General features: G+C 54.7%; 4 protein-coding genes across 8 annotated transcripts; 2 read left to right on the top strand and 2 right to left on the bottom strand.

Moving 5' to 3' along the window:
* Positions 1-1166: 1166 nt before the first annotated feature.
* On the bottom strand, positions 1167-4769 carry CD2BP2 (CD2 cytoplasmic tail binding protein 2). Of its 2 annotated transcripts, none has more exons than XM_006070448.3 (7): positions 4630-4769; positions 2859-2958; positions 2493-2628; positions 2210-2367; positions 1692-2127; positions 1503-1609; positions 1167-1415 (listed from the first exon to the last, which is right to left on the bottom strand). In XM_006070448.3, the coding sequence occupies exons 2-7, from the start codon at positions 2931-2933 to the stop codon at positions 1305-1307; spliced, it is 1023 nt and encodes a 340-aa protein (XP_006070510.1). In that variant the 5' UTR covers positions 2934-2958; positions 4630-4769; the 3' UTR covers positions 1167-1304. The 2 variants fall into 2 exon arrangements, with proteins under 2 accessions (XP_006070510.1, XP_006070509.1); XM_006070447.3 differs by lacking the exon at positions 4630-4769 and adding an exon at positions 3498-3636.
* LOC112581825 (sesquipedalian-1) lies at positions 3592-5300 on the top strand. 4 transcript variants are annotated; one of them, XM_025275170.2, is made up of 2 exons: positions 3592-3728; positions 4505-5300. In XM_025275170.2, exons 1-2 carry the CDS (start codon positions 3726-3728, stop codon positions 5147-5149), a joined length of 648 nt encoding a protein of 215 aa, XP_025130955.1. In that variant the 5' UTR covers positions 3592-3725; the 3' UTR covers positions 5150-5300. The 4 variants fall into 4 exon arrangements, with proteins under 4 accessions (XP_025130955.1, XP_044791724.1, XP_025130957.1 ...); XM_044935789.1 differs by having other exon boundaries at positions 3643-3840; XM_025275172.2 differs by having other exon boundaries at positions 3647-3875.
* Positions 5294-16339, bottom strand: TBC1D10B (TBC1 domain family member 10B). Its single transcript, XM_006070445.3, has 9 exons — positions 15060-16339; positions 11831-11930; positions 11453-11560; positions 11245-11351; positions 7933-8047; positions 7751-7816; positions 7342-7531; positions 6853-7007; positions 5294-6764 (listed from the first exon to the last, which is right to left on the bottom strand). The coding sequence occupies exons 1-9, from the start codon at positions 15989-15991 to the stop codon at positions 6129-6131; spliced, it is 2409 nt and encodes an 802-aa protein (XP_006070507.2). The 5' UTR covers positions 15992-16339; the 3' UTR covers positions 5294-6128.
* Positions 16340-19848: 3509 nt separating this feature from the next.
* On the top strand, positions 19849-22412 carry MYLPF (myosin light chain, phosphorylatable, fast skeletal muscle). Its single transcript, XM_006070444.3, has 7 exons — positions 19849-19999; positions 20612-20707; positions 20959-21034; positions 21257-21361; positions 21477-21555; positions 22074-22122; positions 22213-22412. The coding sequence occupies exons 1-7, from the start codon at positions 19997-19999 to the stop codon at positions 22315-22317; spliced, it is 513 nt and encodes a 170-aa protein (XP_006070506.1). The 5' UTR covers positions 19849-19996; the 3' UTR covers positions 22318-22412.
* The last annotated feature ends 140 nt before the right edge of the window (positions 22413-22552 follow it).

Genomic DNA, 22552 nt, shown 5'->3' with positions numbered 1-22552 from the left:
CCCCAGGATGCCCATTGCCCCATGGCTCTGCTGCCCAACTCTTGGCTAACTGAGGCCACCAGAACCACGGCCACACCCATGTTCAGCTCTAACACATGAACTGGTCCGTGAACCGGCCCCTCTCCCTAGGTGTAACCTCAAGTTGGGCCCTGTGGTTTTCCACCTGGATGCACATGGGAAACACCTGGGAATTTTTCAAAGACCCAGGCCATCCCTAGACCCAATCATTCATAATGTCTGAGGAGTGAGGTTACAGTTCCCCATAGACTCCAACAGAGAGCCAGGTGGAGAACTAACTGGTGTGAGTAAGGAGAGGCATGAGGTAGCACCGGTGGGAGGTGGAAAGTGTTAGGTCCAGACTACACAATGACACCTATCAGTCTTCCTCCCAATCCTCCCCAGGCGCACTCTGAATGGGGAGGACCAGCCCAGTTCTCGCAGTTTCCTAAAGGAACTAAACTGAGTCAAATATATTATAGGAGCCCAGGAAATGTAAGCTGCACAGACTCCAAGGCCAGTCAGAAAAGGCCTGGTGCCAAGAAAGGCCTTCAAAGGGAGTCCTCTGGGTCGGGGAGTGTCCTCTGATTCACTGTGTAACCTCCGTGAGACACGGCCCATCTCTGGGCCTGTGCAGACTGGCCCAGGTGGCCTTGAAAGTCCTTTAGGTACCAACACTGAGTTTAGACTTTACCTCAGAGACCATTTCTATCTGCTTCTAAGAAACCTGAGACAGTGGGGAGCAAGCCAGTAAGCATCAGCCTTCGTGCTCACTCCCAACAGATGTCCCCACCCATCTAAGCCTCAAGATTCCACTTCTGGGGCTCTATCCTATATTGGTTACAAGGCAGAACTTCTTAGATCCTAGAAGCCAAAGACCTAAGAACAGCAAAAACAGGAACCCCCAGGGGATTCTGGAGAACAGCATGTGAGTGGAGAGATTTTTCAGTTGAGAACAAAGTCCGGATTGGGAGGCCACAGGACACCTGACAGGCCCGGCTCTGGCCCAAGAAATGGGAAACAAAGGTGAGCTGGTTCGAGGGACCAGAGAGAAACTCGCAAGGAGGAAATTTATGAGAGGAAACACTAAGGGCAAGAACAAGTCCAAAGGGACCTGGACGAGGTTCCCAGCTCCAGCTTCTGGCCATCAGCACAGCCAAGGCCCCTAGTACACAACTAAAGGCTTTTATTGGGAAAAGGAAGTTGACTGAAAAGTGGCCCCCAACATCTTCACTGCCTGAGGCAGCCGGGGCCTCCTCCACAGAGTCCAGCAAAGAAGGGACCACCAAACTGGGCCCTCAGGAGGCTCAGGTGTAGAGGTCAAAGTCAATCCGTTTGGAGTTGTAGAACTGGCCACCCGGGGGGTCCAGCTTCCGGCAATAAACGCCATCTGGGAAGTAGCCTTCATTCACCCAGGTCTGCAGGAAGAGAGGGCAGAGGTGGGAGAGGACTGATGGGGTGGGGGGAAGGAGAGAAGAGGCACAGCAAAGTAGAGAGGAGCTTACCTGCATCTGGGTGCTGGTGAAGGGCCCGTACAGCTCAGCATCCCCCGTGTTCTCCCACTTATACTCCCACATCACGTCCGCCAGACCATCTCCGGGTGACTCTACTTCTACAATAACAGGCCAAGTCATTTGGGCCTCCAGTGGCCTGTGCCCTGTCCACAACCCCCCTCCTCTGCCCTTCAATCTTACCTTCCCTCTGGGCAGGTGTTGGGGTCTGCAGCTCCCCTTCCGCCACTTCCTCAGCAAACATGTCCAGGGAGGGGGGCGGTGTGGGGTCACGGGGTCCCTGGGTCTGGCACGCCAACCCCTTCAGTCGCATGGCCAACCGTTCCCTTGTCTCCTGATACACTCCCAGGTTGCCCTGGGCCACCATCTGGTCGGCCAACCCCGAGAGCCGGTCGAGGCGCTGAGGGGAACTGGGCCGCCTGGGCCCCTTGCTGCCTTCTTTCCCTCCCCCTCGGGCTCCCAGACGCCTCAGTGCCCCAGCCACTGTCTCTCTTGGCAACATCAGTTCCAGAAGGCCCTCCAGGAGGGCTTGGGTGCTCATTGGCGTCTGGCCCAGGCTGTCCTCCTCCTCTGAGTCTGACGGTGGCCGCTGATCAGGTGGCCGCTCCCTGATCTTTACCTGCAATGGGAAAACAGGAAGGTTTGATTTCTGACAAACTGCCAGCAAGGCCCAGGCCCAGATGCTAATCTCCGGGCCTCACCCAGTCAATGTTATCCAGCCAGCTGTCTCGGATTTGAGCATCCCGGTTCAGGAAATAGTTGCCGTCTGCATCAAAGTGGCCTTCCTCCATCTCTTCCTGCAAGTTGAAGGGTGTGATCCGCACACCTCCCTCACTGGGGAGCGTGGCTGCTTCCTGACCTGCACCCAGACAGACACAAGAATCCCATGCTAGGCGTGCAAGAGACAGGAGCCTCCCGTCCTCCACGACCCCAGAAGTCCCTGTTTGTTCCCCCAGCAAAAAGTCAATTCTTGGTACAGCTCACCTTCCACATCCTCTGAGGCCAAGATGTCATATTTGCTGGACCTTTCCTCCTCCTCCTCCTCCTCATCGCTGTCCAAAGAGTGTTTGCCTTTGAAGCGGCTCCCGGGACCCCCTACCCCAGCTACAGGGTCCACCAACTGTGGGCAGGAGACAGAAGTTAAGAAAAAAGCAAGTTACTGGCTATGACCCCAAATACTCTAGGATCTACACTCAAACTGAAAATCTTGCAAAACCATATCTCAGAAATACACGGAAAAGCTGGCCCTTCCCATCCTTTCTTTGTCCCTCCAATCTCTCTTCTGGCTTCTAATTTATTTTTTTTCTCCCCTCATTCCGCCACAGAACAGAGGAGTCTGGCCCCCCTCACCTTTTTCTTGGGGACACTGATTTCATCCTCGTCATCATCTCCCACGCCTTGGAAGGTCACTTTCCTCTTTGGCATGACTGGACAGAAGGGCTTTTCCAAACTGAGCAAAAAGGGTGCAGATTAAGGGAACTGGGTGAGGAGGCAACTCCCCGCGAGGGGGCCCCCTGCACAACAGATCTTTTACTTGGCGGGTACTAGATCTACTTTGGGAAGGGAGGGAGTACAGAATCAGGAGCCGAAAGGGGAGCTGGCAGTCTAGAAACCCCCTGGGACTTGGCTTAGCATCTAAAAGAGCCGCTGGAGCGGAGACCCAAGAGCGGACGGGCGGAGGAGCTCCTACGGGCAACCCCCACCCTTGACGAGAGGAGACGGGCTCCCCCACGTGACCACCCTTATTCCAGGCCCCAGCAGTGCTGGGCGCGATGTGCTTCGCGGGCAAACACCCGCTCCACCACCCCCAGCTTCCTCGGAACCCGAGGGGCCCCGGCGGACCCAGGACCTAGCGCCCTGGCAGCCCCGCTCCTCCCTGCGCCGAACTCCCAACTCCGCGGGGTGACTCCCAACTGTCTTGGGCTGTGTACAAATTAGAAAGGCGGCAGGGCCACGGGGACACCAGCAGTCCCGCCGGCACGCGCTCACCTAAGGATCCAGGAAAGGTGGGGGAAGAAAAGGAGAGAGGTTTTCAACCAGGGCTACATCCGGGCCACCCGCCCGCCACCACCCGGAAGAGAACTGCGGAAGGCGTCGGGGAAAGCCGGAAGTGGCTTCACTCGGGTTAGAACAACAACTGAAGGAGCGGGCGGAAGTACGCGGCGCGTGGGGAGAGACGCCCCCTCCCAGAAGTGACGCGAGCCGTGTGGGGCGACTATGGTGAGAAGAGGGGACATTTGAACGCCTAGACCCTGATCGGACGAGGACGGCCGGAAGTGGGCTCGGTTTCCTCCTACAACAGTAGAGGCTCTGAGGAGAAAGGGGCGCCCAGGTTCATGATGGAGGAACGAAGTCCCAGCAGGGCCGGTGGGTTCCTGCCCTAGTTTTCTCTTTCCCGGGTTGAGTCTCCTTTTCCCCACGGCTGGCTCTGCGCCCTTCATCATCTCATTAGAAATCCTGCCTTCCTGCTTTTGGCGTCCAGTTGTCCGCCCTTTGCTAGTCCGAGGTGTAGCTTTGCTCTTGTCCCAGAGGTTCTCCTGGAGGCTCCTGGGACACTTTCCGAACCCAGCTCCTTTTAGGACCCAGGGGAAGTCTAAAATCAGCCGCCTCCTGTCCCCTGGGCAAGTTCCTGGTTTCTGAGGTGGGAAGAGTCAAAAATAGGAGAAGTGGCAGTGGCACCTGTTCCCAGTACCGAGGCCTGAAGTCCCTTGTGCCCTCATCTCAGGTAGGCCTGGGAAAGGACCGTAGTGGATATCCGCTCCCTCCCCCACCCCAAACAGGACCCCAGCCCTACAGTCCTGCCCAGGTTTTGTAATTTGGCTCAAGGGGCAGAGCTGAGGTTGGGAGGTGGGTGGGAGGTCCCTCTTGAGAACTCAAGAGTTTGAATCCCTCTAGACCAAGACAGTGCCCAGAAAGAGCCTATTGGAGCCAGAGGAGGGCAGTGCGGGGGTACCCCAGATAACCAAATGCACCACTCCTCCTTTCTCTGCTCCTAGGGTTTCTTCCCACAGTGGGCTACCATGAAACTGCACCGAAAGTCCGTGCTCCGTTTCTTCCGTGGGTACAGGACACAGGCTCCAGACCGGGAGGGCATCCTGCTAAAGAAGGGGGCCCGAAATACCAGTTATCAGCGCCGCTGGTTCATCCTGCGAGGAAATCTCCTCTTCTACCTGGAACACCAGGCTGATCACACACCCCTGGGTCTCATCCTATTAGAGAACTGCCAGGTGGAGCCACGCCTTGGAGCCACAGAACCCTATGCCTTTACCATTCGGACTCCAGGGGGAGAAGGTGGGCGGGCCTACAGGCTGGCAGCAGAAAACCCGGAGGAGCTGAGAGCCTGGCTGTGGGCGTTGGCCGGAGCCACCTGGACGCGGCTGGCTGAGCTTCTACGCCCCCTGGAGGCCCAGTACCGGGAGCTGTGCCAGGCAGCTGGCCAAGAGCCCGGCTCACCCCCAGAGGACTGTGGCTCCCTAGCCATCCCCAGGACCCTCTTCAGCTTCCAGGAGTTGCACGAGCACTTTGGAAAGGAGATCCGGATGCTGCAGGCTGTCCATAGACAGTTTCAGGAGGCCAGTGACAACGGAGGCAGCAGATCCCCAACAGGTGGAGGTGAAGCAGGAACTCAACAACTGTGTTGATGAGCGACTAACAGACTAAAGGCCCAAAGGTACCTGCCAAGACCAGTCAACAGCTTCCAGAGACACCCAGATCCTTGCTAACTCATCACTCCCTCCCTCCTTGTCCTTAACCCCACTCATCAAATAACAAAGCAGAAGACAGGCCCAGGTACAACAGCAGGTTCTTTTCCGGTTCCTCAAAGCGCCGCACAGGGTGGGGGCAGAGACAGAAGAACATGTAAACATTGGGTTCCACCCCCTGGAGCTCGGGGGAAGACCCCTTACCCAGGAAAGGGCTGGAGGACTGGAAGGGACAAAGTGAAAGGCAGGGGCCCTGGTCAGACAAAGCAGGGGAGGCCTGAGAATACAGAGAAAGGTGGGTGAAGAGGAAGGAAAGCAAGGAGAGTGGTGGTGGGAGGTGGGAGACATTTCCTGTTCCAGTGCGTGTCCCCTTAAATAAACTAGAGTGCAAGAACACTGGGGAGGGGGAACCAGAGAACAGAAGGAGGAGTGAACACCCCCACCCTGCGCCAACCAGGTCCTCTGTACATAATTACAACACAGAGATGTCCAGAAGGAGAGCAAGAAGAGCCTGGGCTCCCAGCCAGGAACTGGGGAGACAGGCAGGACTCAAGGGGGTAAAGGAACCCAGCTTCACTTCACGGGTAAGGGGAGTGACTGGAGTGTAAGAATCTGAAAACTGCTGACTCCCACTGCCACAAGTCACCCCTGTGGTGACCAAAGGCCAATCAGGAGGGCGGCACCTGGGAAGGGACCCCAGTTGGGCCGAGCTGGAAGTGAGGTGTCCACTGCTTCCCCCCGTTCTCTGACTGTCCTGGCCACGTGGGGATCAGTGGCTGGCACGGAGACGGGGAACAAGCCACTTTGCTCAGAAAGAGGGACAGCCTGCCAAGGGCGGGCTGGGAGCAACACCCCAGGCTAGGTCTGCTCTTGACTGAGGGAAAAGAGGGGGCCACACAGTCCAGCCCCAGGGCAGAGGTCAGAAGTACGCATCCTGCCGGGCCTCTGATGCTGAGGACCTGTCCCCGCCGTCCTGGGGGGTGGGCGGTCCATCTGCCTTTCGACGCAGCGAGAGCTTCCTGCCCTGGGCCTTCTTCTCCTGCTTCTGCCGCTCCTTCTCCTGTTTCTGCTGCTCCTTCTCCTGCTTCTGCCGCTCCTTCTCCTGCTTCTCCCGTTCTTTTTCCTGTTTCTGCCGCTCCTTCTCGCGTTCCTTTTCCTGTTTTTGCCGCTCCTTCTCCTGCCTCCGGGCCTCCTTGCTGCTGGGGGCCAGAGGGGCGCTGTTGCCAGTAGGCGAAGGAAGGGATGGACGCAGTCCCTCGGCAGTGACCACGGGCCCTGGGGCAGGCCCCGCGCTGGCCCTGCGGACGGGAGGGGGTGGGGAGGGGACCCCTCCACCTGCCCGGGAGCCCCGGCTCTTGAGGCCAGGGAGGCTGAGGAGGCTGGAGGAGGGGCCCAGGGGGGGCAGCTGCCGCCGGCGCTCCTCGTGGATGGCTCGGGAACCGTGTAGTCTTCGTGAGGGCCGATACTGCAGCTCGCCCCGGGTCTCCAGCCACTTCTTGAGCTGGGCTGCATTCTCTCGCTCAATCAGTGCTTCTGTCACTTGGAGGTTGGTCACCTAGATGAAGAAGACATGGGTACCAGGGTGAGGTGGGGGGTGGGGATCTACTGAAGCGGGTGTGAGGTACGCTAAGGCCAGGACCTACCTCGTGCACCAGGAAGTCCTCCTGCATGCACTGCTGGGGCAAGTTCCGCAGCTGCTCCATGGTCTCATACATGCCTTGGCAGGAGCGCAGCTTTTCCACCGAGCCCAGCGTGTGCCGCAGCAGCACCAGGGCCACCCGGAAGATGATCTTGACGCCTGCAGGCCCGAAGAGAAGAGGCCATGGATGATCAGCCTGGGGGTCTCAGCCTGGCCCGTGCACAGGGTACTCACAGCCCCCATCCCTGTGTATTGCTGACCCGACAGATGAGGAAATGGAGGCCTCAAGAAGGAGAAAATGAGCTGCCATGGGTTTTAGGTTCCTGGGAGGTAAAGCAAGCTGTGGCTGGTGGCAGAGCCAATAAGATCAAGTCTCAGTTTCTCCAGCCCCAAGATGGATCTCAGTGAAGCAGCCTTCCGTCAGCAGGCCCCACTCTGGCAGCCACCATGGAAACCCCAGTCCCCCTCCTGGCCTGCGTGGCTACAGAAGTACCTTCACAGAAGAACATATCCCAGACCCGGAGCACTGAAGCCCAGGGCAGGGTGCGGGCGAAGATGCACATGAACCACTCTGTCATGTAGAGCACGGGATCGATGCGCTGCCGTCGCAGGTGCCGATGTGCCAGTGGGGAGGCCCGGCGCAACAGGGCAAAGAAGATCTCTCCGTCCAGCTGAATGGCCTCCTGGAGATGGGATGAGCCATGAGAAGAGGCCCCTGGGTGTGGGCCCCCTGGGGTGGGACTAATGCTGGCAGTTGGATCCCATCCATGAGGCGGGATGCTCAGCTCAGTAGAGGGCCCAGAACAGCCAGCCAGAAGGGCACCGGGTGAGGCAGGCCCAGCCCGCCCCACAGTCCTAGGGACAAGCCGTAGCCCCAGGCGCACCAGCCTCCACACACTCACCAGCCCTGCGCTGTAGTAACCAGGGAGGTACTTGTCGCAGATCTGCACCAGGCACCAGAAGGCTTGCTGAGAAGGACAAGAACAAGGAGGGAGGGGTAGGACCAGAGGAACAGGGGGCAGAGAGCTCCCCCGTCACCCCTGCAGGCCCAGCCCCTCCCCGACCAGGTCCGGCGTCTGCTGACCTCGGCAGGCATGTGCATGAGCAACACCGCGGCCACGGGGGCCTGGGCCTGGCAGTAGCCCTCGTCGGGCCGGTAGATCGTGTAGGCCTTCAGGATTCGATACAGGTCCTGCTGCCTGTGGGCATAGGGAAAGACCATAAGGGCAATCACAGCAGTTGGGAGCTCCCTGCCCCCAAACAAACCCCACCACCTACCCCATCCCAGACTCCCCCAGAGCTTGTGCAGGATCAACCCCAGAGCTTTACCACCACACACCTGATCTAGCTACCTTCCTGATCCCACCTCCTGAGCTTAAGCCAAAGTCTCAGATCATCATGGAGGCTTTCTCCCAGGCTCCAGCCTTCCACCCTTGCTGCACACCCACATGCTCCCTACCCATTCCCCACACAGGCTCTGCTCTCTCTCCATCTGCCACCATCCCTAAACCCTCAAGGTCACCTTCTCCAGGAAGCTCTCAACAACCGCATAGGCTCTCCTCTGGCACTGTCTGCATGCTTTAACCTCCCGGCAGGCGCTCTCCCAGGGCAGGGCCCGCCTTATCTGTCTGACTGGATTTCATCAGTTTCCCCCCAGGCCAGGGCCTTAGTTCTCATGGAGTCCTGGGAAGCCAGCTGGGCCTCAGATTTTCCTCTTATCTCTGCATCCAGAAGAATACACTCTCTGCCCCAGATCTGTCCCTTTTGCTTGAGGGTGCTCCATGGCTCCCTCCATGGTATGAGGGAACTCCAGCCCCTCAGCTCCCCATTAGACAGCAGAGGGCCTGCCACCCCTCCCCACGGCTGGTCGTCACATCCATCAACACTACATTCTGAATTTCACTCGTGTCTAGGCTTTCTTTCCATCTCCACTGTTACTGAGCAGCTCAGCCCTTCATCTCTTAACCAGGGAAATGTTCATAACCTCCCAGATCCTCTCCCTGCCTCCAGTCACACACTCCTGACCACAGCTTACAACAGTGTTTCTCAAAATTCAGTCACTGAAGTGTGACCTTCATTTGTGCTTTATCTGCACCCCGCCCCACTGTTATTTTTTCTCTACTTTGTAGTAACATCCATGAAATGACAGGTTTGATATACTAGTTATTTCACCTAATATGTATTAAATATGTAACTTCCACAAGCTCTCCCGCTACTTTGACCCACCTGCCTGATTCTGTGCCTCTGCCTCCTCCTGCTGCTATGAGTGAACTATTTGTGAATCTGACCAACCACAGCCTTTCCACTGGGTCCCATCCCCTTTTGCCTACACAGGCCATCCTTCCAGCAACCTTCCCATCACTTGTGTATCATCCATTTTTCTCTAACTACAGATGCTGGCAGCATACCAACATGTCAGCTTATAAAAAATAAAAAATCTATCTATCCAACTTGCCCCTCTGAATATCACACCATTTCTTTCCTGCCTGTTCAGGCAAACCCACCCAGAGTACAGACTTGCTATCCCCAGTTTCTCTCCTCCCATCCTCCAGTTGGGCTCTAGTCCTTGCTCCACACAAAACCGCTTTTATCAAGGTCACCAATGACCTCCACATTGCTAAATCCGGAGGTCAGTTTACAGATTTGACTCGACTCGATCCATCACAGCACTTCAAAGAGCTGATCCTGAAACTTCTCTTCACTTTCCTTCCAGGAAACACTCTGCTGGTTTTCCTTCTAGCTTTTTCCAGTCTCCTTTACAGGTCCTTTCCCATCTTCCTATTCTTGAAACATTAGCGCTGTAAGCTCAGTCTCTGAACACCTTCCTTTCATACCTACACTTCCTGCTTTGATGACCTCATATAGTCCCACAGGTGAGATCTGGTCCCATCTAGAGGCAGGTATCTCTCAACTTCCAATTTATCTCCAGTTTAAATCTCTCCCAGACTTCTCTGGTGGTCCAGTGGTTAAGACTCCACACTCCTAGTGCAGGGGGCACAGCTTTGATTCCTGGCTGGGGAACTAAGATTCTACATGCCAAATAGCATGACCAAAAAAAAACTTCTCCCTGGATGTTGTGTATATTGTATATCCAGCTTACCTGGCATCTCACCTGGATGTCCAGTGAGTATTTCAAACTTCACATTCACAAAATGAGTTCCTGATATACCCCTCAAGGTTACTTTTCCCCATCTACCCATATCAATATATTGTAACTACATTCATTCTAGTTTCTAAGACCAAGAACCTTAAGAGTCTTCCTTATCTACTCTCTCTCTCACACCACTCCACATCTAATCCACTGGCAAATCCTTTTGGTTCTACCTTGAAAATATATTCAGAGTTCAACCCCTCCTCCCCACAGTTCCACTGCTACCACCCTGGTCTATATACCATTGTCTCTGGGATTATGGCAACAGTCAACCTGGTCTCTGTTTCTGCCCTTGTCTCCAATCGTCTATTCTCACCACAGCAGCCAGAACAATCCTAGGGGGTTTTTTTTGGCAGAGTTGCACAGTATGTGGGATCTTAGTTCCCAACCAGGAATCCCAGGGATCAAACCCATGCCCCCGGCAGTGGAAGCATGAGTCTTAGCCACTGGACCACCTGGGAAGTCCCAGAATGATTCTTTTAAAACACAAGTCAGATCAGGTCACTTGTAACCCCATCTCCACTCACATTCTCTATTGGTCTTTCTTGCTTTAAACTCTTCTATTTATCACCATTATACATACAACATATTTTCATTCTTTGTTGTCTATCTCTACTAAAATATAATAAGCCTGGAGAGGGCAGGAGTTTTTATCTTTCATTCACTGCTATCATCTGTAACTAAAACAATACCTAGAAGATAGCAGGTGCTTGATAAGCACTTGCTGAGAGGATGAACTTAAAGTTTATCCACGTGCTCCCACAAGGAGCTGAGAACCATCTAAAAACATCTGGCACACTACTAGGGAGCGATATATAGACTTCTTGAGGAAGTCTGGCAAACAGAACAAAAATCAAAGGGCCCTGGCACAGCATTTAAGGGCCCTTAACTGCTTTGCCAGCTTCAGCAGCTCTATCCAACGCCACTGCCCAGACAGAGCTTATATAACCCCCAAGCCAGGAAAAACCCTGCCCCTTGCTCTGCTTCCATCTATCCTTCAAAACCTCACTCACATGCAACCTCCCCATTGAGGCTTTGATGTGTCCCACCTCCCGGTCACCAGTACCCCCACACCTCTCCCCCATCACCCCAAGTCAGTGTCTCCCTCCCTGGACCCATCCTTCAGTATGTCTTGACACTCAATTCATCAAAGACCACTCCTGCAGAATTCCTGGAAGGCAAGAACTGCTTTAAGCCCAGCCCTGCATCCACCCACCATGGACTCACACAATCAGGTTGCCTTACCCGTGCCCGCCTCGAGCAGCAAACATCTCGTGGAAAGGGAACTGGCGGTGCAGGTCCTTCTCGATCACATCCAGCCACTTAGGGTCCCCAGGAGCTCGTTCTAGCTCCTGCAGTGGGACAGCTGAGATTACCTCAGACTCTGGGGGGACAGATGATGGCCCTCACACAGACTGTGTCACATAGCCCCACACCCTGGAGCTGTGCACACCTCAAACTTGCCCGGGTTCTGCTCCAGGAGTTCCTTGCTATTGGACAGGTACTGCCAGGCCTTGGCTCTGAGGGAGGAGGGGATCCCCTTCCGGCAACGCAGCTTCACCTAAGGCAGGGTGGCCAGCAGGGGAACAGCTTCAGGGATAGCCACAGCGTCCAAGCCTTCCCCTGAAGCCCTCAGGCTCCCTGGAACACCTGACCTGGCCTTCTATGTTTTAAAGTTACTTCTTCCCCAGGCCCAAGAACCACCTACCCCCAACATGGTCCAGAGAGCAGGTAAGATCAGGTTCCTGGGCTTCCCCAGAGCCCGTGGGCCCACCCTGTCCTCCCCACCCCCACCACATCCACGGCCCTGCCCACCACAGCCTTCTCAAACCTTCTGGAAACGCCGTGACAGCCACTTATCCCAGTGACTGAACATCTCCAGCCATTTGAGCTCCCGCTGCCGAGCCACATCCACAGGAATGGAGCTTTCTCTGAGGATATGGGGAGTAGGAAAAAAGTCAGTAGCAGCAGTATAAATCCTGATTGCTGGAGGAACTGAGGCAAGCCAGCTCCCAATCTCCAACGAGAGCCCAGACCACAAACGCATTCTGTGAGCTATCAACACATCAGAATGTCTGGTCACTCGGCCCTCCAAGGCCTTAATTCACCACACTGAAAGGAATTCCCTTTGGACGGAATCTCCGAACAGAGATCACATTCTCATGTTGTACCTCTGTACAGAGGCTGTGTTCAAATCCCACTTCTGACACATAAAAGTTGAGAAGAGAGTACAGGATATGTATAAAGTATACTTTGTACTGGGGCTTCCCGGGTGGCTTAGATGGTAAAGAACCTGCCTGCAACGCAGGAGACAGGTTCGATCCCTGGGTTGGGAAGATCCCCCCTAGAGAGGGGAATGGCTACCCACTCCAGTATTCTTGTCTGGAGAATTCCATGGACAAAGGAGCCTGGCAGGCTACAGTCCATGGGGTCGCAAAGAGTCAGACACAACTTAGCAGCTAACACTTTCACTTTCACTTCACATATTTTGCATTAGATCTTCACCACTTACTCACTGTGTGGCCTTGGGCAAGTCACTCTCTAAGCCCCAGTTTCCTCATTTGTAAGATGGAGGAAAAAACAGTATCACCTAGCACGGCCTCAGTGAGTAAACAGCAATTATTATCCACAAAATTAAACACAGAACAAATATCTGTCTCCTTAGAAGCCACTGAGTTTCCTTCTACCAGACTCTTGAGATCCCTTGAACCATCTGCAATTTCCTCTACCTCCTCCTCCTTGGAATCACCCCAGATTACCAAGCAAATGAAGCTCTCCTTGCACTGCCTGCTCACTGTTCTAGCAAAGCTTCACACTCAAGATACCGCATCAGTCTTAAAACAGTTACTTGGAGGAGCCAGCACTAGGTGAGTGGAATGGAAGAAAATGCATGTTCCCAGATAGACCTGAGCTCAAATCCCACTTGTCCCTTGGAAACTGGGGAGTCTTAGTGAGAATCAAGTCTCTTCCTTATCTGTTAAAAGGGATGCCACCGCCTACATCACGAAGTTAGGAGAGGACTACTGAGAAACTGTATATAAAGGACTGTTAAATGGAAGGTTTAATGTTAGTTTCTTTTGTCCTAGAAGCTCCTTAAACTGAAAGGTGATTTCTCATTAATCTCTATTTTAAAAGTCAATTCCAAACTCTACTAAAGGCCAGGAGGAGTAAGATCCCTTTCCGGCCCTCGAAATGTCACAAGCTAGCAGAGGGATGACTGCAATGTGATGAGGGAAACGCGATGACAAAGATGCACTGAAGAGGCAGCTACCCGAAGTAGGGGCAACAGATAGCAGAGGTTTCCTGGAGGAAAGGACATCAGAGGGAAGCCATGAAGGACTGAATAAAAGATGGTAGGAAAAGACCAGGAGAAGGGCATTCCTGGCTGATGATACAGCCTGAGTATGCAGGGAGAAAGACCACAATCACTTCAACAGGACACAGCCCACAGCACATGGTGAAAAGTGGTGGGGAAGAGGACCAGAGAGGCTGTCAGGGCTGATAATGAGGAACCTGTGTCCAGGCTAAAGCTTAAACTTTATCCTGTGGACAGTGGGGAGCCGCCAAAAGCTTGTAAGATAACGTGCCCCACGGTCAGCCTGACCTCAGAAGTAGATTCTGCCAGCGTGAAGATGGATTTTAGAGGGACAAAATCACAAAGCTGAGAGTTAGCACCCAGCACGGTGCCCGGTACACAAGAGGGGCTCACTAAAATCCAATTCAATCCAAGTTCCTTAGGGCAGGATAGCGTGGAGGACAGCACCATAGGTCACACGGATCCAAATTATTTGAATGGGGCAATTCACTCGATTGCTCTAATCCTGTTTCTTCATCGTGAATTAGGTACAACAATGCCTCCGTCATGCATGGGAAAGCACCAGCCTTCCCCACATAGGACCGTGAATGTTGATGCTCGAAGATTTTCTGAAATTTTGTTGTTGTTGTTGGATTATACACCCTGCATTCTTTAGAATACCCTCCCACAGGGCTTCCCCCAACACCAGGCAGGTCCCCCTGACCCCAACACACACAGCCATGACAAAATCCTCCTCATTCTCCACAATTCAGATCAGTCTGGCTGAATTCCGAGCCTGGGCAAAAGATCCCTCCCCTAGGTGCTCACAAAACCCCGTGATGATCTCCAGGCTAAACCTAACGTATGATGTCGAAACCAACGGTTTAACTATTTGTCTCTCCCTCTAGATGATGAGCACCTTGAAATGCCTATTTGATCCTTAGTACCCAGCACAGGGCCTGGCACTGGGGTTCTCTGGCAAAGCTGTACACTGAACTGACCAGCAGGTTAAAGGGGTACAGGACCAATGGGCAGCATCCAAAGAGAGGAAAGGAAGAAGTCAGAAGTAATTACACCCCCACCTTAGGAGTGACTCAGGCGCCTGGAGGGAACTAGGAAAGAGTAAGCCCGGCTAGGGAGATGAGGAAATGGGGAAGAGGCCTCCCCCACCCCCTTTCCTTCAGTGAAAACACAAGCCTGCTCTTCTGTTTCACAGAGATGCCCTGCCTTCGGGTCTCTCTTCCATCAGACTTCCCCAACTCATCACCCCATCAGACCTAGGGCTACGGGGGAGAGGTGCTTGCATCCCTCCAGACTTTGCCCCTAAGGGGCCAACGATCTCTATCAGAACCCCTGTCTGGTCAAACCTCCAGACTATCCAGCCTGTAGCTGGAGATTCCCATCAAGGAGCTGTGACAACCGGAGGTATCATCTCATTCTACCTTTCACTTCATAGAGGAGGCAAGTGAGGCCCTAACTCCAATGGAGAAGGCACTCACTCAAGGGCACGCAACACACCACCAAAGGCAAGGCCTAGACTCAAACCCAGAACTTCTGACACCTGGTCTGAAACCTTAACAGGCTGGTGCCACAGAAAACCTCAGGATGCTCTCGGCAGGATAGGATACTTAAGCATCCCACTCCCACTGGTCATTCCCTGGATCCTCAGAGGAGGATGCGCTGAGAGAGTGTAGGCAAGGTGTATCCTTTCCTCCCCATCCCGCCCCACCTCTGCTTCCTTGAAACAGGCCCACTGGGTACTCACAGGCTGCCTGAATACTGGCTGCCCCCAAGGAAGCCGTACTTGTCCGTCTTGCGCAGGGCCAGCCCGTTTATCTCAGAGTCTGAGCCCATGGAGCTCACATCATCCGCCAAGGACTCCAGGGTCCCAGACATGAGGCTCACAGAGTCCAAGTAGCTCAGGGTGTCTGGGGCCTGCCCTCGAGGCCCAGAGATGCCAGGTCCCAGGCTGGACATGGAGCCTAGGTCCTGAGAGTTTTCAGCGGGCTCCGGAGCTGGGGTCACCGTCACGACAGCTACCTGGGCCTCACATGTCCCTGGAGGGCCTGTGCCAGGCCCTGAAGGGTCCTCGGGAGCCTGTCCGGTTGATGCTGATGTTGCTGCCGCAGCTCCATGTCCACTTGTCACCTGTCCTGCTGTCACAGCTGCAACCCGTGCAGTTACACCTGAGGCCACTGTGGTTCCCGGCTTGGGGGCGAGAGGGGGTTTGGCTGTCAGGGCCCCAGGAGCCGTTCTTGAAGGGGTCCTGGTGAGGGTCCCGGGTCCAGGATCGGGTGAGGTTATAGCCTCCTCCGTCTTCGGAGGGTCTGCCCCTGGGGCCTGAGACACGGACATCTCGGCTCCAGCCACAGCCTCGGGCACCAAGGGCTCCGGGCCGGAGACCTGCGCCCTGGGGGCATCGGGTGAGGCCTCCAGAGTCAGTCCCACCTCCGTGCTGGCTGTGACCGTCGGGCCGGGGACCGAGTCTGAGGTCTGGGTCAGACCCGGTACCCATGCGGGCCGCGCCTCCCCGGGGGCCACCAGGGTGACCGGGGCCGAAGTGGCCGTGGTCACTGGCGGCCCCGGAGCCACCACCAGGACGGGCCCGGCCCGAGAGCCGCGGGGCGGCGGAGAAGGGGCCGCGGGGGCGCCATGACGGCGCGGCGGGGCCACCAGGGGCGCCGGGCCCGTCTCCATGTCCGCGGGCCGCCCCTCACATCCCCCCGCAGCGGCGGCCGCAAAAGGCGCCGCCCCTCAGGCCGCTCCGCGCCGCCCGCCGAGGAAGGGGAGAAGGCGAAGGGCGCGGCCCGGCGCGCGCCGGGGTCGAGGGCGGCGCGCGGGCGGCTGCCCAGCGCGCGGAGCCGGGAAAAGGGTCCCGGGTCCCCAGGCACCGGGGTCTCGCTCGCGCCCTCTACCTCCCTCTCGCTCTCTCGCCGCCGCCCCCTCCCTCCCGCTTCGGGCGAGCGGCCGACCTCGCGCCTGCGCACACGCCCCGGTGCCGGCCAAGGGGCCTGCGTCTCGGCGCTTTACGCCTGCGCACGGGCAGTCCCATCGCGCTCCTTTTTTCTCCCGCCTCGTCAGAGGTCTTGGACGAATAATAGGAGAGAGGGAACTGGGTTTCTGCCAATCGTTGGGAGGGTGGGTGGGGCTGGAGGTGGGAAGGGGGTGGGTAATTTGGGAAGAGGAAACAGAGAAGGCGGAGGGTTATAAAACCAATGAGAGGGCGAGTGAAATCTAGTGGAGGCGGGACGAAGGGATTAACTAATAGAAAAGCGGGAAGCCGAACCTCCTGGCCAATAAAGATGACTGAAGAGTGACAGACCGTGGAAGGAGGCGGGTGCTGTGCGAGAAGTGGCGGGCCTATCTAAAAAAGAATGGTTAAAAGAGAGCCAATGAAAAGGGAAGTGGGCGGAGGTCAGGTTGACAGACAGTGATAGCTATTTGGGCGATGACAGACAGCATCCGCAGTCAATAGCAGCTGAGGGATTCTTTGGGTCTTCCAAGAAGGTCTGGAAGGAATGACAGCTGCGAGGGGCGGGCCAAATTTGCGATTAATTTGCCTCATCAGCCAATGAATGCATCCTCTCACTTTAGCAATAAGGGAGGAAGACAGACAGCTGTCTCAGCCAATGGCAACATCCAAAAGAAAGGAGTGCTACCAGCAGGCGGTGCCAAGCCAGGGATGTCGGTGACAACCGGAGACAAGCGCGGGAGGGGGTGACAGTTGGGGACAGCGCGGAGAAGGGTGGAGTTCGGGGGCATTCGTGAAACCCTTAGCCAATAAGCGCCACGCTGCCCTGCCTGAGTCCTCTTGGGCCAGTTCTCCTTTCAGCTCCCAAACCCACCACGGGGCACTTGATTAGGTGCTCTCTGATCAAGTACTCTTGCCCTTCACTCTGTCTCTAATTCTTATCCCAGTCCGCTACAAACCCCAGGTGACTATAACAAGAGCCCCCAAATCCTGTAAGTGACTCATCCTTCTGGATCCACCATTTCCTGTGGGTATCCCAACCCCTAGGTCCCTGTCCTCAGATCCATCTATCTGAGCTCCTCCCAGAATCCAGGCTCCAGTTCCTCAGAACTCATCCTCCGAGTGCCCCCTCCATTCTAGTGGGGATCCCAGACCCCAAACCATGGATTCCCACTACGATGAACTCCCATATCTCTGTTCTTATTCTTTGGAGGATGCAGAACAAACCCTCTGGACTCCTCTCTCCTCATTGATACACCGTTCTGTGCTCCTCCTTCTCTGCTAGGAAACCAGACCCCAATCTCATAATCCCCCTACTCCCCCCGCACCACACCCCAGGCTACCCTAGACCACAAACACAAAGCCCTGATTTTACCAGCCCCTCCTCTCTCTGGGCTCCATCTCCCTGGGGCCCAGGATTCAGGATTCATCCCCAGAAGGGCTCCAATTTCTGTGCAAAATCCACCATCCTGAAATTTCAGTCACGCCTAGCTAGCTCTCAGTTTCCCAGTTCCTTGGTCTCTGAGTTCTCTGAGGCTCCTTTCCCCAGCTCAGACTCAGATCCTGTGAACTCCAGTGTCTGAGATCTGCCGCTCTTGATCTCATTCTCTTCAAACTCCCCACTTTCCATTAGGCCCAAGCTTCCTAAGCACTTCCTCGATTCCCCTCTATTGAGTTCTCCTCCCCTCCCACAACCCAGTAAGAAGTGGGCTCTTCCCTGCGCCTGGACCCCCATGGTAACCTTATAAGGTGAGGCAGCTGTCGACTGAGGCAGGGAGGGGCCAGTGCAGGAGGCCAAGGGCAGCTGCTAAGTTTAGGGTGGCTCCTTCTCCCTTCTTAGAGACAACAGGTGGTTCGACCTCAGTGCCCAGAAAAGAAACTGTCTTAGAGGCATTGGCATGAGTCTGGAGGAGGGAGTAAGGAAAAGGCAACTTCTTCAGGACATCAGGTCCTAAAGGGAGCAGGAGGAGGAGGAGACACAGGTGTCCTTGCCAACCTTGAACCTCCTGGGGCTTCCTCAGCCACTGTTTCCCCAGACCTCCACTGTATGGAATGGACAGGCACTGAGGCCCAGAGGGTTGGGAGAGGGGACCTCAAAATCTCACAGTCAACCAAGCTGGTTCTTGCCCAGATTGGAGAGAGAAGCCATTGGCCATCCAGCCACCAAGGTGGAGGTGATTAATTAGCTTCTCTCTTGGTGTCTTTGACTCCCCTCCTCTTGAGTTCCAACTTTTACATCCATGTCCAAAAAAGTGATTATAGACTCACACTAGACCATGTCCTTCTCCTGTTTCAAAACTTTTCAAGGCTCTCAAGGTCTCAGCCCTCAGTCTGGCATTGAAGACCCTCCAATCTCTGGTGTCCAGGCCCTTGTGTCCTCTGCTCAAGCCCCATCCCAATTCTGGTGAGCTGAACACTTCTGATCTTTGATTTTTCCAGGCCTTTGTCCATCCTTGCCCTCCACTTAGCATGCCTGTTCCTCCACTTCTACCTGACACTTCCAGCAGCCTTCATAAGGTCACTTCAGTACTTCTACACAGGCCTGCTATGCCCTCTACTTCTATATTCCAACTGGTGCGTCATTTTCTGCATTAACCCTCTCTCCACAGCTAGACTGTAAGTTCTACCAAGGCAGGGTCTGAATATTAATCGTAATGATTGTAAGAATTCCCTGGATGTCCAGTGGTTAGGACTCCAGGCTTTCACTGCCGAAGGCCCAAGTTCAATACCTAGTCAGGGAACTAAGATCCCACAAATTGTGCAGTGCTACCAAAAAAAAGAAAAGAAATTATAATGATCATACATCACTAATTGTTTCCCAATATGTTCACATCCACAAGTTCTTTGGCCTGGAAATTACCTTCCCATTTTACAGAGCCGGAAACCAGGGCCCAGAGAGTTGGAACACAAAACCCAATGTCACAGAGGAGGCTCTCTGCTCCAGGCTGTCTAGTCTCTTCATACTTAGTGATTCCATGCCCCACATCTTCCCTCACAGACTCCCCCCTCTCCTTGAAGGGGATGTAGAAGACTTCCTGATCCTTCAGCTTCCCCAGATAGCTCTCTCCCACTTTTAACCTCTGTCACTACCCAGACACATACATACTCTTGACTGTGAACTCCACAATGGAGGAGGACTGTGTTTGTCCAAGTGCATCGACGTGGTGCACTTGGAGGGACAGCAAGGGGTGTCTTTGGTCAGCCTTCAGCCTCCCTTCTCCAATGCCTCCATGTTTGATCAGACCCAGATCCAGGAGTTCAAAGAGGTGAATATGGGGAGAAGGGAGACTTAAGTATGGTCCAGTGCCTGGTACACTGTTGATGCTTAATAAATTTACTGGGTTTAAACCTTGCAGGAATGCAGGAGCCTGGTTCCTCTCTCTCCTAGTCCTGTGTCTCAGCCTGGGCCCTCTCTGAACTCTGGCACATTCCAGCATCCTTTGGGGAGTAAAAACATCCTTCCTGCTCAGGTCCTAGCGAGACATGCAGCCCAAGACACCCTCCCTCCTTTGTCCCTCCCTAGGCTCCAGCTGCTGCTGGCCCTCCAAGAAAGGAGAGGCCCTGAGCTGGGCTATTTTGGTATCTGGGGTGGGCACCCACAGGGCTAAGGTTACAGTGGTATGTTAAGGGCTCCCTGGGGCAGGACTATATAACTCCAGAGGGAGTGCTCCAGAGGACTCTCTGCTCCCTTCCAGCCAGAGCCACTGCCTTGCCCACAGGAGACCTAAGACATGGTGAGTGAGAATCCCCCAGCCCAAGCTCAGATCTCTCAGACCTCAGGGAAGCCTCACCCCTTGAAAGAAAGGAGCTGGTTCCAAGTCTGGCAAGAGGAAAAAAGATGAATCTTCCCTTTCTTGGTATCGTTAATGGGGAATATATAGAACGATGCCCTAAAGGACCCAACCAAGGATAATCTGCCCAGACACTCCACTCTCAGGAGCCTAGTCCCTCTGAAAGCACACTCCTCCACCTTCCTAAATCCCCTGGAACCAGCCAGGCCAGGATTCCCACTCCCATTTTATAAATGAGAAGGTAGAGTTTCAGACAAGGTGAATAAGTGGATCAGGGACACACAGCAAGTCTAGGACTCAGAGGAGCCAGGCTCAGGGCACTCAGAAGGCAAGAAACATTTTACTTGTTGAGTAGGGTGGAAGGATGGGTACTTGAGGGCTTCAGATAGAAATTTGACAATCAAACTGAAACAAGTTCCCTCAGCAAAGAGTCGTAAGGAAGGGGAAGCCTAGAGCCAGAAGAGTTGCTTTAGAAGAATGAACTCAAAGAATCCACTGCCTCCAGAGGAGTAAGGATGGGTCCACAAACCCCTCTGCCCAACCCTCACTCTTCAGGCACCCAAGAAGGCCAAGAGAAGGGCAGTGGCAGAGGGCGGAAGCTCCAATGTCTTCTCCATGTTTGATCAGACCCAAATCCAGGAGTTCAAGGAGGTAAGTGTGGGGAGAAGGGAGACTGAAGGCTGACCAAAGGCACCCCTTGCTGCCCCTCCCCCACCCCTCCCTGGAATGTGCACCTGTTTGGGGGAAGGAGAAGGGCTTAGATTCCTTACTCCCCTCCCTGCTTGGAGTGTAAGAGGACCTCTGGCTGGCAACCAGAATCTCAGAATCTGATCTGCCTGGAATAAGGATGCTGAAACTCGGCCACGGGAGACCTAATCTCTCCTTGCCTCTGCCCTCCACAGGCCTTCACAGTAATTGACCAGAACCGGGATGGCATTATTGACAAGGAAGACCTGCGGGACACTTTTGCAGCCATGGGTGAGCTGCCTCCTCTACCTGTAAAGATTCAAGGCTGCAGAGTCCTGGGAGTTCAGCAGCTGTGGGTCCCAGTCCTGCCAGGCCACCTTGGGACTCAGTCTATCCAGGATAAAATTGGATGGGATTAAAAAAAAATGGATGGGATGATCTGAATTTATAGGAAGCATTATTCTCTGGCCGCAAGACCCTACTCCAGCCCCTGCTTTCCCAACCCTGTTCCAGGGCGTCTCAATGTGAAGAATGAGGAGCTAGATGCCATGATGAAGGAAGCCAGTGGGCCCATCAACTTCACTGTCTTCCTGACCATGTTTGGGGAGAAGCTCAAAGGTGAATGAAGTATGACGTGTCCTTGGTCCAACCCCTCAGCTGCCTCTCCTCAGAACTTTCAGGGACTGACCCCTTGGCAACCTTTCAGCTACATGTGCCCTCTGACCCCCTCTAGGTGCCGACCCTGAGGATGTGATCACTGGAGCCTTCAAGGTCTTAGACCCTGAGGGAAAAGGCACCATCAAGAAGCAATTGTAAGTGACACTCTCCAGCTGCTCCCACACAGAAAGCCTCTTTCAATTCCCACCAAGAATAGGCACTGCGAGGGATAAGGGTGGCTCAGACAGTAAAGAATCTGCCTGCAATGCGGGAGACCTGGGTTTGATCCCTGGGTTGGGAAGAACCCCTGGAGGAGGGCATAGTAACCCATTCCAGTATTCTTGCCTGTATTCAAGAATTCAAGAATCCCTTGAGAAGTTCTTCAGAGGAACCTGGCAGGCTACAGTCCATGGGGTCTTAAAGAGTCGGACACGACTAAGCACGGCACAGCACAGGGATAAGGGAAAAATCAGGACTGTGGAAATGGGCGATGGGACACAGGAAGAAGGGCAAAAGGGGAGGCCCGAGTGTTTGGGAGACCAATGAGGAATCCAGAGTGACCCTGGTTTTCAAGACGAGACTGGGAATGGCAAGGGGGATGAGGCGGGAGGGCGTGGAAAGGAATCACGAAGTCCAATCTCAAACCTCCCGTATATCAATCACCTCTCTCCAGCCTGGAGGAGCTGCTGACCACGCAGTGTGACCGCTTCTCCAAGGAAGAGGTGAGTGGAGGAGGGGTCTGAGAGAAGCGGAAGGATGGCGGAAGGGGAACGTAAGGAACCAGTTGGTGATACTCTGCCTATTTTCCGCAGATCAAGAACATGTGGGCTGCCTTCCCCCCCGACGTGGGCGGCAACGTAGACTACAAGAACATCTGCTACGTCATCACGCATGGCGACGCCAAGGACCAGGAGTAGAGCGGACCCTTTTCGGTCTCTGCTAATCAACGCCTTCCTGCCAGTCCGACCTCCGCACCCAGACTCCTAATAAATTGAAAGGGTCTCGTTTCTTATCCGCGGCGCCTTCAGTGCATTTGTGCGAATGGGACTCTGGTGGGAGGCTGGGCAGACACACCGGCTGGCACGAAAGGAGTGCCCAGCAAATGAATGAATAAATAGTGGCCCGGAGGCCTGGGTGGAGCGGTTCCACCCG

This window comes from Bubalus bubalis, chromosome 24, assembly GCF_019923935.1.
Source record: "Bubalus bubalis isolate 160015118507 breed Murrah chromosome 24, NDDB_SH_1, whole genome shotgun sequence".
Taxonomy (NCBI): Eukaryota; Metazoa; Chordata; class Mammalia; order Artiodactyla; family Bovidae; genus Bubalus; species Bubalus bubalis.
The sequence above is the reverse complement of the archived record's forward strand: the minus strand, read 5'-3'. Positions and strand labels throughout refer to the sequence as shown.